This window comes from Pleurodeles waltl, chromosome 2_2, assembly GCF_031143425.1.
Source record: "Pleurodeles waltl isolate 20211129_DDA chromosome 2_2, aPleWal1.hap1.20221129, whole genome shotgun sequence".
Lineage (NCBI taxonomy): Eukaryota > Metazoa > Chordata > Amphibia > Caudata > Salamandridae > Pleurodeles > Pleurodeles waltl.
In genome coordinates this window covers 497725933-497740294 of record NC_090439.1, presented here as the reverse complement: position 1 = coordinate 497740294, position 14362 = coordinate 497725933, and the positions used below count along the sequence as shown (strand labels likewise).

The 14362-nt window shown below is 47.1% G+C and overlaps 1 protein-coding gene across 2 annotated transcripts in view; it reads right to left on the bottom strand.

Annotated features, from left to right (window-relative positions):
- Nucleotides 1-14362, bottom strand: part of THOC1 (THO complex subunit 1) — a 467835-nt gene that overhangs the window by 307820 nt on the left and 145653 nt on the right. For both annotated transcript variants that reach the window (XM_069219988.1, XM_069219989.1), the window contains exon 8: nt 14013-14095. In XM_069219988.1, coding sequence (XP_069076089.1) covers nt 14013-14095 — 83 coding nt within the window. The remainder of the gene's footprint in view (nt 1-14012; nt 14096-14362) is intronic.

The window sequence follows — 14362 nt, the reverse complement described above, 5'->3', positions numbered from 1 at the left end:
GTCACAAGCAAGTCGGAGATGGGCATATGCCCAGGAAAGGCCAGCTGTGGGTGCAAAGAAGCTTCTACTGGACAGAAGAAGCTGAGGTTTCTGCAGGAACGAAAAGGGCTAGAGACTTCCCCTTTGGTGGACGGATCCCTCTCGCCGTGGAGAGTCGTGCAGACGTGTTTTCCCGCCGAAAGAACGCCAACAAGCCTTGCTAGCTGCAAATCGTGCGGTTAGCGTTTTTGGATGCTGCTGTGGCCCAGGAGGGACCAGGAGGTCGCAAATTGGACCAGGAGGTAGAGGGGACGTCGAGCAAGACAAGGAGCCCTCTTAGCAGCAGGTAGCACCCGGAGAAGTGCCAGAAACAGGCACTACGAGGATGCGTGAAACGGTGCTCACCCGAAGTTACACAAAGGAGTCCCATGTCGCCGGAGACCAACTTAGAAAGTCGTGCAATGCAGGTTAGAGTGCCGTGGACCCAGGCTTGGCTATGCACGAAGGATTTCCGCCAGAAGTGCACAGGGGCCGGAGTAGCTGCAAAAGTCGCGGTTCCCAGCAATGCAGTCTAGCGAGGTGAGGCAAGGACTTACCTCCACCAAACTTGGACTGAAGAGTCACTGGACTGTGGGAGTCACTTGGACAGAGTCGCTGGATTCGAGGGACCTCGCTCGTCGTGCTGAGAGGAGACCCAAGGGACCGGTAATGCAGCTTTTTGGTGCCTGCGGTTGCAGGGGGAAGATTCCGTCGACCCACGGGAGATTTCTTCGGAGCTTCTAGTGCAGAGAGGAGGCAGACTACCCCCACAGCATGCACCACCAGGAAAACAGTCGAGAAGGCGGCAGGATCAGCGTTACAGAGTTGCAGTAGTCGTCTTTGCTACTATGTTGCAGGTTTGCAGGCTTCCAGCGCGGTCAGCAGTCGATTCCTTGGCAGAAGGTGAAGAGATAGATGCAGAGGAACTCGGATGAGCTCTTGCATTCGTTATCTAAAGTTTCCCCAGAGACAGAGACCCTAAATAGCCAGAAAAGAGGGTTTGGCTACTTAGGAGAGAGGATAGGCTAGCAACACCTGAAGGAGCCTATCAGAAGGAGTCTCTGACGTCACCTGGTGGCACTGGCCAGTCAGAGCAGTCCAGTGTGCCAGCAGCACCTCCGTTTCCAAGATGGCAGAGGTCTGGAGCACACTGGAGGAGCTCTGGACACCTCCCAGGGGAGGTGCAGGTCAGGGGAGTGGTCACTCCCCTTTCCTTTCTCCAGTTTCACGCCAGAGCAGGGCTAAGGGGTCCCCTGAACCGGTGTAGACTGGCTTATGCAGAATTGGGCACATCTGTGCCCAAGAAAGCATTTCCAGAGGCTGGGGGAGGCTACTCCTCCCCTGCCTTCACACCATTTTCCAAAGGGAGAGGGTGTAACACCCTCTCTCAGAGGAAGTCCTTTGTTCTGCCATCCTGGGACAAGCCTGGCTTGACCCCAGGGGGGCAGAAACCTGTCTGAGGGGTTGGCAGCAGCAGCAGCTGCAGTGAAACCCCAGGAAAGGCAGTTTGGCAGTACCAGGGTCTGTGCTACAGACCACTGGGATCATGGGATTGTGCCAACTATGCCAGGATGGCATAGAGGGGGCAATTCCATGATCATAGACATATTACATGGCCATATTCGGAGTTACCATTGTGAAGCTACATATAGGTAGTGACCTATATGTAGTGCACGCATGTAATGGTGTCCCCGCACTCACAAAGTCCGGGGAATTGGCCCTGAACAATGTGGGGGCACCTTGGCTAGTGCCAGGGTGCCCTCACACTAAGTAACTTTGCACCCAACCCTTACCAGGTAAAGGTTAGACATATAGGTGACTTATAAGTTACTGTTACGACTCGGTCGTCCCATTTCCAGGGGGCGCTGTAAGGGGACTGTCAGAAGCCTGGGAATCACCTTGAACACCTATCTAGAGTCCCTTGCTGACTCCTGTTTGTTTCTCTTTTCTCCATGGTACACTTGTGTAGGACTACTTTTGCTTCTTGGGACTGCAAATCCCATAATGCACAGCTTGGTAGTCAGGAAAACCCGGATTCGGTTTCCCATTGTTTTCAATGGGAGAAGTCCAGTTGCTCCTTTTCACTGGATCCTCTCCTCCAGGACTTGCAAGTGTCCGAAACCACACACACCTGAAACCTCTCCTGTGCAGCCCAGCTTGGAACTGCTTATAAACAGCCATTTCCTCAAGCTCCCCGTCGTGCATCGGACTTCAATTCCTTTGTGTTACAGACCCCTTGTCGGATGGTGTTCCAGTTTTGTTCCTGTTCTGTTCCAGCCTGATCCTGTTTCCTATTTCTCTGCCCTGCTCCTGATTGTTCCAGCCAGAGTCTGCTCCCTACTTCTTAGCCTTGTACCTGTTTGTTTCTTCCAAAGCCTGCTCCCTGTTTCTCTGCCCTGCTCCTGCCTTGTTTCAGCCTGAACCTTCTCTCTGTTTCCCAGTCCTGTTTACTGCTCATTTCCTACTCCCTGTATTCCAGTCCTGTCCTTGCCTGTTCCAGCCAGAGCCTGTTCTCAGTTTCCCAGTCCTGTCTCTGTCTGTCCCAGCCAGAAGTTTGCGCCCTGTTTTGAAGTCCTAGACCCGCCTTTGCTTCAGCCTGAGCCTGTTCCTAGTTCTTGCCTCTGCCTCTTTGTTTGTTCCCTTCTGTTTCTGTTTCTTCTTGGTTCTTTGTGTCTGGTAAGTGTTCTATCAGTCTTCACCAGTGTATACGTGTCCTCCTGTGTACTGGGGTTGGCTCCTGGTTTCCAGGAGGCAATTCCAGCCCCCATCCTTGTCCAGTGTTATACGTTGTATTTCGTGCCTAACAGTGACAGTGTGCTATTGCTGTTTTCTCAGGAATCGCCACTGTGTTTCGAGCTGGACCCACAAGAGCGTGTCCTGTGTATGTAAGTACTATCTTTGTTTGTGCTCTAGGGTCCAGAGACAGAATCACTTCTGCTGCCTCCTTTCTATGGGGCTGGCAGGGTGACTATCTGTAAGAGCAAACTGCACAGAGGCATTGAGATTCCCTGTCACTGTGGGAGGTTCTGCGCCTTACTCTGTGTACAACCCCAGCGTGTTTGTCCACTGGTAATCCGTTTACTGTTTGTTCACACAAGGGTTGCTCTGCTTTCACTTTCCTGTGCCTATCCATAGCTGTCCTTTCCGTGTATGCCTTTAGCTGCTCCTCTGCCCCAGTGTACTACCTCTTTAGGATATTCAGTGACCTCAAGGGGTGTCCCAACCAAAGTCCTGATCAGACCCGCCCGAAACCGTGACAGAATGCACGACCCAAAAATGTCAAGCTCTCCAGGCAGTAAAGGCACACACAGACCTAAAATGCTTTCCTGTCATGTTAAGACACCCCTTTCTAAACCTAGACATTCTCTGAAGACCTCTAAAAAAGGCCTTAGTTTAAAGGATAGGCTTGTTAAAGAAAATCAAAGATTGCAAATGCAGTACTACATTGCGTGGCTTGCTGATCCATCAATGTTCAACTATTATAATATCTGTGATTATGACCCCCAATCCCTGTCTGTAGAAGAATTACAAAGTAATAATGAGTTTTTGGAGGTTCTATTACCTCAAACAGAGGAAAATGTTCCTAACAGTGAAAGTGCTTTTGCTACTTCTGCACAAGACATTTACTCTCAAGAAAACCTGGTTAATTCCTTGCTTCATGCTAGTGCATCCCAAATTCACTTCCTGGACTCTGTCAAAACAAAGAACCCGGACACTGTTCAAGAAGCCACACTAGGGATTCCCTTGTTTTCTGTTGAGTGCTTCAGCCCATCTAGGCCAGTTTCTCAGAATTCAAAGTGCAGTGCTGACTCTTATAAAGACCTATCAGTCCCTCAGAGCTTTCAAGTCAGCAGGCTAGACCCTGTATCTAAGGGATCAGGAAAAACTGTGGGATTCCTTAGTTCAACTCAAATGGCTTGTTCTCCTCCCAAATTGGATGACAGTACATCAGTCTCAATTCCTAAGTGTTGTGCTGACTCGTGTAAGGATCTACCAGTCCCTCAGTGCTTTCAAGTCAGCAGGATAGAACCTGTATCAAAGGGATCAGTAAAGACTGTGGGATTCCTTAGTTCGACACAAAAGGCTTGTGCTCTTCCCAAACGGGATGATAATACACCAGTCTCAATCCCTAAAAGCCCTGCTAAACCCTTTTCTATTCTGAGGGGGTTTGATAACAATATGGACATACACACACTAAAAGAGCAGTTTTGGCAGATTAAAAGGCAGATATTGGACTTCTATGATGAATATGTTGTAACGTACACAAGAAATCGTGCACGTGGGCTCTTCTCATCAATGCATATTTCACTGTTGGCAGAACCAGACATTCTGTTTATCTGTAAGGTAGAAGAAGTAACCGAGCAGCTGATGGAAACTACTGCAAGGCAATTTGAAAACCTGAAAAAAGAAAATGATCACCAGCTTTCGCTTAAAGAACAGTATGCTACCTCATGTGCCTCTCCAAAGACTGCTATAAAGCAGATTTTCCCTGCTATGAATGAATGTCAAGAGACTGCTCCAGTTATAAATATATCAGCCTCTTCTTCAGACTCTCTCTCAGCTTGTAGTTTTCCAGAGAATATCCCTGTGCAGTTGACTGAATCTCTGACATCTCTGAGAGATTTGACACCTCTTGATTCAAAGGATAGATCAGAGTCTTCAGAAGGAAGTGTCTCAGCCCCTCTATCAGAACAAATAAAGCCAAAGGAAGAAGAGAGTTCTGATGCAGACTCCAATAGCTGCACCTTAAGAAACCAAGATATGACTTTACTGGAGATTAATGGCAAGTTGTGCAACAGTGTTGAAGAATCTGAATCTAGTGATGACAGTGGTTCCTGCCTTGCCGTGAACAAACCTGCAGATAGTGCTGTACAAATGGCGCACACACCAGAATTTTCAGATTGTGGGAATACTCCTGCCCTTTCAAACAATATCATAGAATTTTCAGACAATAAAGAGACTCCAGTTCTATTTCAATTCAAAGAACAACCTTTCAGTGTTAACAGAGCTGAAGATCAACTACCTGTAGTGGAAACGCTTTGCAAAGAAACCATTTCTGATACCACGAATACACCACAGAGCACTTGCAATGAAGAAATCTCAGTCTTGTCAGAAGATCACCCTAAAGAATTAGTTTGTGGAACTTCTACATTTTCAGATGTTAATCCAGTTTCTAAAGACTTAAAAACTCTTGTTGATCCTGTGATTGATACTCCGAAGTCATCCAAAACTAAAGAAAATTCTGAATATTTCATGTTCACCTTGAGAACACCAGTTACCCATGTCTCCCAAGTTTCTATGCTTTGCAAGCCTCAGACCACAATCAATGCAAATACTGCTGCAGAAACAGACATATCCTGCTTGTCAGAAGGAGTTACAGACCTTACTAATACGCCAATTATGTCCTCCAAAGAAGACAGTACTGAACAGGAAACTAAAGTCCTAAAGAATACCGCCCATGATGCAATTCCAGATCTCCTTGCTCCTGAATCCACTTCACCAGAAACCAACTCCATGCACTCCTCCTGTATCACTCGAACAATAAAGAGGAAAGACATTGGAGCCCATATGGGTATTAATACATGCTTTGCTCATTGGATGATTCATCTGTGGCAGGACTGTAAACTTATCAACCAAGGTTGGTGTTGGATTTTCTTGCTTTGGCTTTTCCTCTTCAACTTTTTTCAGCCAAAGGATCGCCTTCTCTTCTTGAGCGGACTGGTGGGAGAGGGTATACTGTTACGACTCGGTCATCCCATTTCCAGGGGGCGCTGTAAGGGGACTGTCAGAAGCCTGGGAATCACCTTGAACACCTATCTAGAGTCCCTTGCTGACTCCTGTTTGTTTCTCTTTTCTCCATGGTACACTTGTGTAGGACTACTTTTGCTTCTTGGGACTGCAAATCCCATAATGCACAGCTTGGTAGTCAGGAAAACCCAGATTCTGTTTCCCATTGTTTTCAATGGGAGAAGTCCAGTTGCTCCTTTTCACTGGATCCTCTCCTCCAGGACTTGCAAGTGTCCGAAACCACACACACCTGAAACCTCTCCTGTGCAGCCCAGCTTGGAACTGCTTATAAGCAGCCATTTCCTCAAGCTCCCAGTCGTGCATCGGACTTCAATTCCTTTGTGTTACAGACCCCTTGTCGGATGGTGTTCCAGTTTTGTTCCTGTTCTGTTCCAGCCTGATCCTGTTTCCTATTTCTCTGCCCTGCTCCTGATTGTTCCAGCCAGAGTCTGCTCCCTACTTCTTAGCCTTGTACCTGTTTGTTTCTTCCAAAGCCTGCTCCCTGTTTCTCTGCCCTGCTCCTGCCTTGTTTCAGCCTGAACCTTCTCTCTGTTTCCCAGTCCTGTTTACTGCTCATTTCCTACTCCCTGTATTCCAGTCCTGTCCTTGCCTGTTCCAGCCAGAGCCTGTTCTCAGTTTCCCAGTCCTGTCTCTGTCTGTCCCAGCCAGAAGTTTGCGCCCTGTTTTGAAGTCCTAGACCCGCCTTTGCTTCAGCCTGAGCCTGTTCCTAGTTCTTGCCTCTGCCTCTTTGTTTGTTCCCTTCTGTTTCTGTTTCTTCTTGGTTCTTTGTGTCTGGTAAGTGTTCTATCAGTCTTCACCAGTGTATACGTGTCCTCCTGTGTACTGGGGTTGGCTCCTGGTTTCCAGGAGGCAATTCCAGCCCCCATCCTTGTCCAGTGTTATACGTTGTATTTCGTGCCTAACAGTGACAGTGTGCTATTGCTGTTTTCTCAGGAATCGCCACTGTGTTTCGAGCTGGACCCACAAGAGCGTGTCCTGTGTATGTAAGTACTATCTTTGTTTGTGCTCTAGGGTCCAGAGACAGAATCACTTCTGCTGCCTCCTTTCTATGGGGCTGGCAGGGTGACTATCTGTAAGAGCAAATTGCACAGAGGCATTGAGATTCCCTGTCACTGTGGGAGGTTCTGCGCCTTACTCTGTGTACAACCCCAGCGTGTTTGTCCACTGGTAATCCGTTTACTGTTTGTTCACACAAGGGTTGCTCTGCTTTCACTTTCCTGTTTCCTGTGCCTATCCATAGCTGTCCTTTCCGTGTATGCCTTTAGCTGCTCCTCTGCCCCAGTGTACTACCTCTTTAGGATATTCAGTGACCTCAAGGGGTGTGCCAACCAAAGTCCTGATCAGACCCGCCCGAAACCGTGACAGTTACTTAAGTGCAGTGTAAAATGGCTGTGAAATAACGTGGACGTTATTTCACTCAGGCTGCAGTGGCAGGCCTGTGTAAGAATTGTCAGAGCTCCCTATGGGTGGCAAAAGAATTGCTGCAGCCCATAGGGATCTCCTGGAACCCCAATACCGTGGGTACCTCAGTACCATTTACTAGGGAATTATAAGGGTGTTCCAGTAAGCAAATGTAAATTGGTAAAATTGGTCACTAGCCTGTTAGTGACAATTTGAAAGAAATGAGAGAGCATAACCACTGAGGTTCTGGTTAGCAGAGCCTCAGTGAGACAGTTAGGCACCACACAGGGAACACATACATATAGGCCACAAACTTATGAGCACTGGGGTCCTGACTAGCAGGGTCCCAGTGACACATAACAAACATACTGAAAACATAGGGTTTTCACTATGAGCACTGGTCCCTGGCTAGCAGGATCCCAGTGAGACAGTGAAAACACCCTGACATACACTCACAAACGGGCCAAAAGTGGGGGTAACAAGGCTAGAAAGAGGCTACTTTCTCACACAACCCCCCCCCCCCCCCCCAAACGAAGGACAAGAAGGCTAACCTTGGCCAGTTGAGACTTTATTGTCTAAGTGGTGATAAGTAGAGAGTAGCTCTGCAATAGACTGGTTACTCCCTTTATCATCCACTATATGGTTACTTCCCTGTGGGGATGTAAACCACCCTGTTTGAAGTTTTTTAGCTAAGCAACAATGTGAAGATGTATTTTCAGAGTTTCTATCAGTAAGGTTTAGTTTAGAGCAGTGGGAATTGCCCACTGAACCTATTTGTAGTGATGGGAATGCCAGACAGGGATGCTGTCTCAGAAAAGCCATAGCTGGGCAAAAACTTTGTCCATATGGCTGGAAGAGAGAACAGGGATGCTGTTTCTCTTGAGTTGGAGCAGGGCAGGGATGCTGTCCTATGAGCTCCACACTAGGGCAGGGATGCTGTCCTAAGTGTTGTGAGGCAGTGCAGGGTTTCTGCACTAAAGTTTCTCTGGGAGGGTTGGAGGGATGCTCCATGTTAACTAAAATGGTGCTCTTTTTCTCACCAATGTTAGTTATCCCACAGAGAGGTACTTCTACCTCAGGGAGTCCAGCTTTGCCAGCTGATGATTCACTTGGAACAGGTGCCACCCCAGGAGAGGTTTCTCCCACCACAGGAATGGTATCCTGAATGGTATGGTGGTTAGGGGATACTGTGATACCCTTTTTACCTGTTGATGGAGAGGGATCCTGAGTTTTCAGGCCTTCTCTCCTTTGCTTTTTCATTTCAGTAGAAATGAGAGGGAACAATTCCTCTGGGATGCCCAGCATGGCTGCATGGGCATAAAACTCTACATAAGCCCAACCTGAGGCCTCTAGGTCATTACCTAAGAGACAGTCTACAGGTAAGCTAGGTGATACCACCACCTGCTTAGGGCCAGTAACTCCACCCCAACTAAACTGAATTATAGCTAAGGGAAGAAACTTAGTGGAGTTATGGACATCAATAATCTTATACTGTTGTCCAATGATGTGTTGATCAGGATGCACTAGATTTTCAGTCACCAAAGTGATACTGGCACCTGTGTCCCTGTAGGCCAAGGCCTCAACACCATTTATTGAAACTGTCTGCCTGTACTTATCCATTGTAAGGGGACAAGCAGCCAGTGTGGCAAGGCCAATGCCACTAGGTGTGACAGAAACTGTCTTGGGACTGACTACCCCAGTTTCTACTATGGACCAATAAGTGAACCCAACTACACCCTTAACTTGACTGTTGCCAGCAGTCCCACCACTAGTACCACTACTGCTAGGGGCACTAGAGCTTGATGTATAAGTGGTTGTAGGCTCAGGGGGTTTACCTGGACAGGACTTATCCCCTGGCCTATGGCCTCTGTTTTTACACACAAAGCACCAAGGCTTTTTAAAATGTGTAGGTTGAGAAGAAGAGGAAGAATTTGTTTTATCCCCACCCCCTGAAGAGTGTTTAAGATTTGAAGTGGGATCTTTGGTTTTACCCTTATCCCCATGCTTATCTTGAGATTTTTCACCATCTTTCTTCTTAATGTTCTCTTTGTCACCACCTGTATGAACTTTTCTGTTCACCCTTGTTCTGACCCATTTGTCTGCCTTCTTTCCCAATTCTTGGGGAGAGGTCAGATCAGAGTCCACCAAGTACTGGTGCAACAAATCAGACACACAATTATTAAGAATATGCTCTCTCAGGATCAAGTTATACAGGCTGTCATAATCAGTAACTTTACTGCCATGTAACCACCCCTCCAAGGCCTTCACTGAATGGTCAATGAAATCAACCCAGTCTTGTGAAGACTCCTTTTTGGTCTCTCTGAACTTTATCCTGTATTGTTCAGTGGTTAAGCCATAACCATCCAGGAGTGCATTCTTAAGTACTGTAAAATTATTGGCATCACTTTCTTTCACAGTAAGGAGCCTATCCCTACCTTTTCCACTAAATGATAGCCATAGGATAGCAGCCCACTGCCTCTGAGGGACATCCTGTACAACACAGCCCCTCTCAAGTGCAGCAAACCACTTGTTAATGTCATCCCCCTCCTTATAAGGGGGAACTATCTTATGCAGATTCCTGGAATCATGCTCTTTTGCAGGATGACTATGGGGAATACTGCTGCTGCCAACATGGGTTTCAAAACCCAACTTCTGTCTTTCCTTCTCTAGTTCTAAAGACTGTCTATCCAAATCCAGCTGTTGCTTTTTAAGCTTCAGTCTGGTTTGTTCCACCCTCAACTTATTGAGTTCCCTTTCTAACAATCTGTCATCAGGGTTGGTGGGAGGGACATTCCTATATACAGAGGTATGATGGGAATGAACAGAAGGAGACCTGTCCCTTACAGAGGGCACCCTAACAGCTTGGCTGACAGTGTAATGTGAGAGCACATCATCTGTATGATGTGACTCCACCTCAGTACCAACTATGCTAGACTGTCTTGTAATGGGCAGGCTAAGGAGTTTCTTTCCTGAACCTTTTCCTGGGGGAGTCCCTGGACCAGATTAGGAACAATTAGCTACTTTTTCAACAGATGGGGCACTTTTAGCCTTATCCTGTTCTCTAAGCATGTTAAGTAACAATTCCAAGGAAGGATTCTTCCCTACACTCAAACCTCTCTCTACACAGAGACTCCTTGCTCCTTTCCAGCTAAGGTGGTCATATGCAAGTTTGGACAGATCAACATTTTGGCCTGTGCCAGACATTTTTAGAGAGAGTTAAAGTGATAGAAAAAGAGAAAAACGTTTTCAGAACTTTTTAGAAAGACAGAAAAAACTTTTTAAACTTTTAAGAACTTTTTGAAAGTTTAGAAGTACTTTTCAGCACTTTAGAAAAGAGTGAAAGGAGGAAATGCAAAACTTTTTAGCTATGTGTACACACACTGAACTTGTTTGGTATATTTTTCTCTTATGAAAAGTACAATGACAAGAGTGGTAAGTAGTCTCAAAGCACTTATCCCACCGCTGCACAACCAATGTAGGAGGCTGGACTGGCTTGTAGTGAGTACCAAGGGGTACTTGCACCTTGCACCAGGCCCAGTTATCCCTTATTAGTGTATAGGGTGTCTAGCAGCTTAGGCTGATAGATAATGGTAGCTTAGCAGAGCAGCTTAGGCTGAACTAGGAGACGTGTGAAGCTACTACAGTACCACTTAGTGTCATATGCACAATATCATAAGAAAACACAATACACAGTTATACTAAAAATAAAGGTACTTTATTTTTATGACAATATGCCAAAGTATCTCAGAGTGTACCCTCAGTGAGAGGATAGGAAATATACACAAGATATATATATACACAATAGCAAAAATATGCAGTATAGTCTTAGAAAACAGTGCAAACAATGTATAGTTACAATAGGATGCAATGGGGACACATAGGGATAGGGGCAACACAAACCATATACTCCAAAAGTGGAATGCGAACCACAAATGGACCCCAAACCTATGTGACCTTGTAGAGGGTTGCTGGGACTATTAGAAAATAGTGAGAGTTAGAAAAATAACCCTCCCCAAGACCCTGAAAAGTGAGTGCAAAGTGCACTAAAGTTCCCCTAAGGACAAAGAAGTCGTGTTAGAGGAATAATGCAGGAAAGACACAAACCAACAATGCAACAACGATGGATTTCCAATCTAGGGTACCTGTGGAACAAGGGGACCAAGCCCAAAAGTCACAAGCAAGTCGGAGATGGGCATATGCCCAGGAAATGCCAGCTGTGGGCGCAAAGAAGCTTCTACTGGACAGAAGAAGCTGAGGTTTCTGCAGGAACGAAAAGGGCTAGAGACTTCCCCTTTGGTGGACGGATCCCTCTCGCCGTGGAGAGTCGTGCAGACGTGTTTTCCCGCCGAAAGAACGCCAACAAACCTTGCTAGCTGCAAATTGTGCGGTTAGCGTTTTTGGATGCTGCTGTGGCCCAGGAGGGACCAGGAGGTCGCAAATTGGACCAGGAGGTAGAGGGGACGTCGAGCAAGACAAGGAGCCCTCTTAGCAGCAGGTAGCACCCGGAGAAGTGCCAGAAACAGGCACTACGAGGATGCGTGAAACGGTGCTCACCCGAAGTTACACAAAGGAGTCCCACGTCGCCGGAGACCAACTTAGAAAGTCGTGCAATGCAGGTTAGAGTGCCGTGGACCCAGGCTTGGCTGTGCACGAAGGATTTCCGCCGGAAGTGCACAGGGGCCGGAGTAGCTGCAAAAGTCGCGGTTCCCAGCAATGCAGTCTAGCGAGGTGAGGCAAGGACTTACCTCCACCAAACTTGGACTGAAGAGTCACTGGACTGTGGGAGTCACTTGGACAGAGTCGCTGGATTCGAGGGACCTCGCTCGTCGTGCTGAGAGGAGACCCAAGGGACCGGTAATGCAGCTTTTTGGTGCCTGCGGTTGCAGGGGGAAGATTCCGTCGACCCACGGGAGATTTCTTCGGAGCTTCTAGTGCAGAGAGGAGGCAGACTACCCCCACAGCATGCACCACCAGGAAAACAGTCGAGAAGGCGGCAGGATCAGCGTTACAGAGTTGCAGTAGTCGTCTTTGCTACTATGTTGCAGGTTTGCAGGCTTCCAGCGCGGTCAGCAGTCGATTCCTTGGCAGAAGGTGAAGAGAGAGATGCAGAGGAACTCGGATGAGCTCTTGCATTCGTTATCTAAAGTTTCCCCAGAGACAGAGACCCTAAATAGCCAGAAAAGAGGGTTTGGCTACTTAGGAGAGAGGATAGGCTAGCAACACCTGAAGGAGCCTATCAGAAGGAGTCTCTGACGTCACCTGGTGGCACTGGCCACTCAGAGCAGTCCAGTGTGCCAGCAGAACCTCTGTTTCCAAGATGGCAGAGGTCTGGAGCACACTGGAGGAGCTCTGGACACCTCCCAGGGGAGGTGCAGGTCAGGGGAGTGGTCACTCCCCTTTCCTTTGTCCAGTTTCGCGATAGAGCAGGGGCTAAGGGGTCCCTGAACCGGTGTAGACTGGCTTATGCAGAATTGGGCACATCTGTGCCCAAGAAAGCATTTCCAGAGGCTGGGGGAGGCTACTCCTCCCCTGCATTCACACCATTTTCCAAAGGGAGAGGGTGTAACACCCTCTCTCAGAGGAAGTCCTTTGTTCTGCCATCCTGGGACAAGCCTGGCTTGACCCCAGGGGGGCAGAAACCTGTCTGAGGGGTTGGCAGCAGCAGCAGCTGCAGTGAAACCCCAGGAAAGGCAGTTTGGCAGTACCAGGGTCTGTGCTACAGACTACTGGGATCATGGGATTGTGCCAACTATACCAGGATGGCATAGAGGGGGCAATTCCATGATCATAGACATGTTACATGGCCATATTCGGAGTTACCATTGTGAAGCTACATATAGGTAGTGACCTATATGTAGTGCACGCATGTAATGGTGTCCCCGCACTCACAAAGTCCGGGGAATTGGCCCTGAACAATGTGGGGGCACCTTGGCTAGTGCCAGGGTGCCCTCACACTAAGTAACTTTGCACCCAACCTTTACCAGGTAAAGGTTAGACATATAGGTGACTTATAAGTTACTTAAGTGCAGTGTAAAATGGCTGTGAAATAACGTGGACGTTATTTCACTCAGGCTGCAGTGGCAGGCCTGTGTAAGAATTGTCAGAGCTCCCTATGGGTGGCAAAAGAAATGCTGCAGCCCATAGGGATCTCCTGGAACCCCAATACCCTGGTTACCTTAGTACCATATACTAGGGAATTATAAGGGTGTTCCAGTAAGCCAATGTAAATTGGTAAAATTGGTCACTAGCCTGTTAGTGACAATTTGAAAGAAATGAGAGAGCATAACCACTGAGGTTCTGGTTAGCAGAGCCTCAGTGAGACAGTTAGGCACCACACAGGGAACACATACATATAGGCCACAAACTTATGAGCACTGGGGTCCTGACTAGCAGGGTCCCAGTGACACATAACAAACATACTGAAAACATAGGGTTTTCACTATGAGCACTGGTCCCTGGCTAGCAGGATCCCAGTGAGACAGTGAAAACACCCTGACATACACTCACAAACAGGCCAAAAGTGGGGGTAACAAGGCTAAAAAGAGGCTACTTTCTCACATATGCCACTAGCACATTTAGATATTTTCCGACAGTTACACTCATTGTGTTTGTATTATTGTTTTTTTTTTTTTTTAAAGCGTTCCTTTCATCACAAAACAATAAGGCCAAAAGTGACTGGGTAGTAAAATATGTCTAACAAAATGTCACAGCTCAACACTATTGCAAGCCTTTGTACTGATAAGACCCACCATGCCCATAAAAGATGAATGTCTGCAATGACTCACCTTCTGTCCTAGTGTGCTTTCTTGTTCATTGGTGTTATACACAGTTACATTCTCCAGATTAAACTGACTTTGTAAATTCAGACCTGTGAAAGCAGAAAATAAATTATTTTTGGGAAGACCAGGGTATACTTTTGAAAAATAATTCCAGTTCAAAACATTTTTGCTGACACAGGGAATTAAGCCAAATCCTACTGGCAAGTTACTTGCCCAGAGAGAACAACATGAATAAAGCTGCACATTTTGCCCGGCAGCAAGTAATCCTATTTACTACAAACTATGTACTATAGTAGAGATGTATACTTTTTTACTAGGACTAGGACATTTCTTCCTCTCTGCTGACAACGGTTATA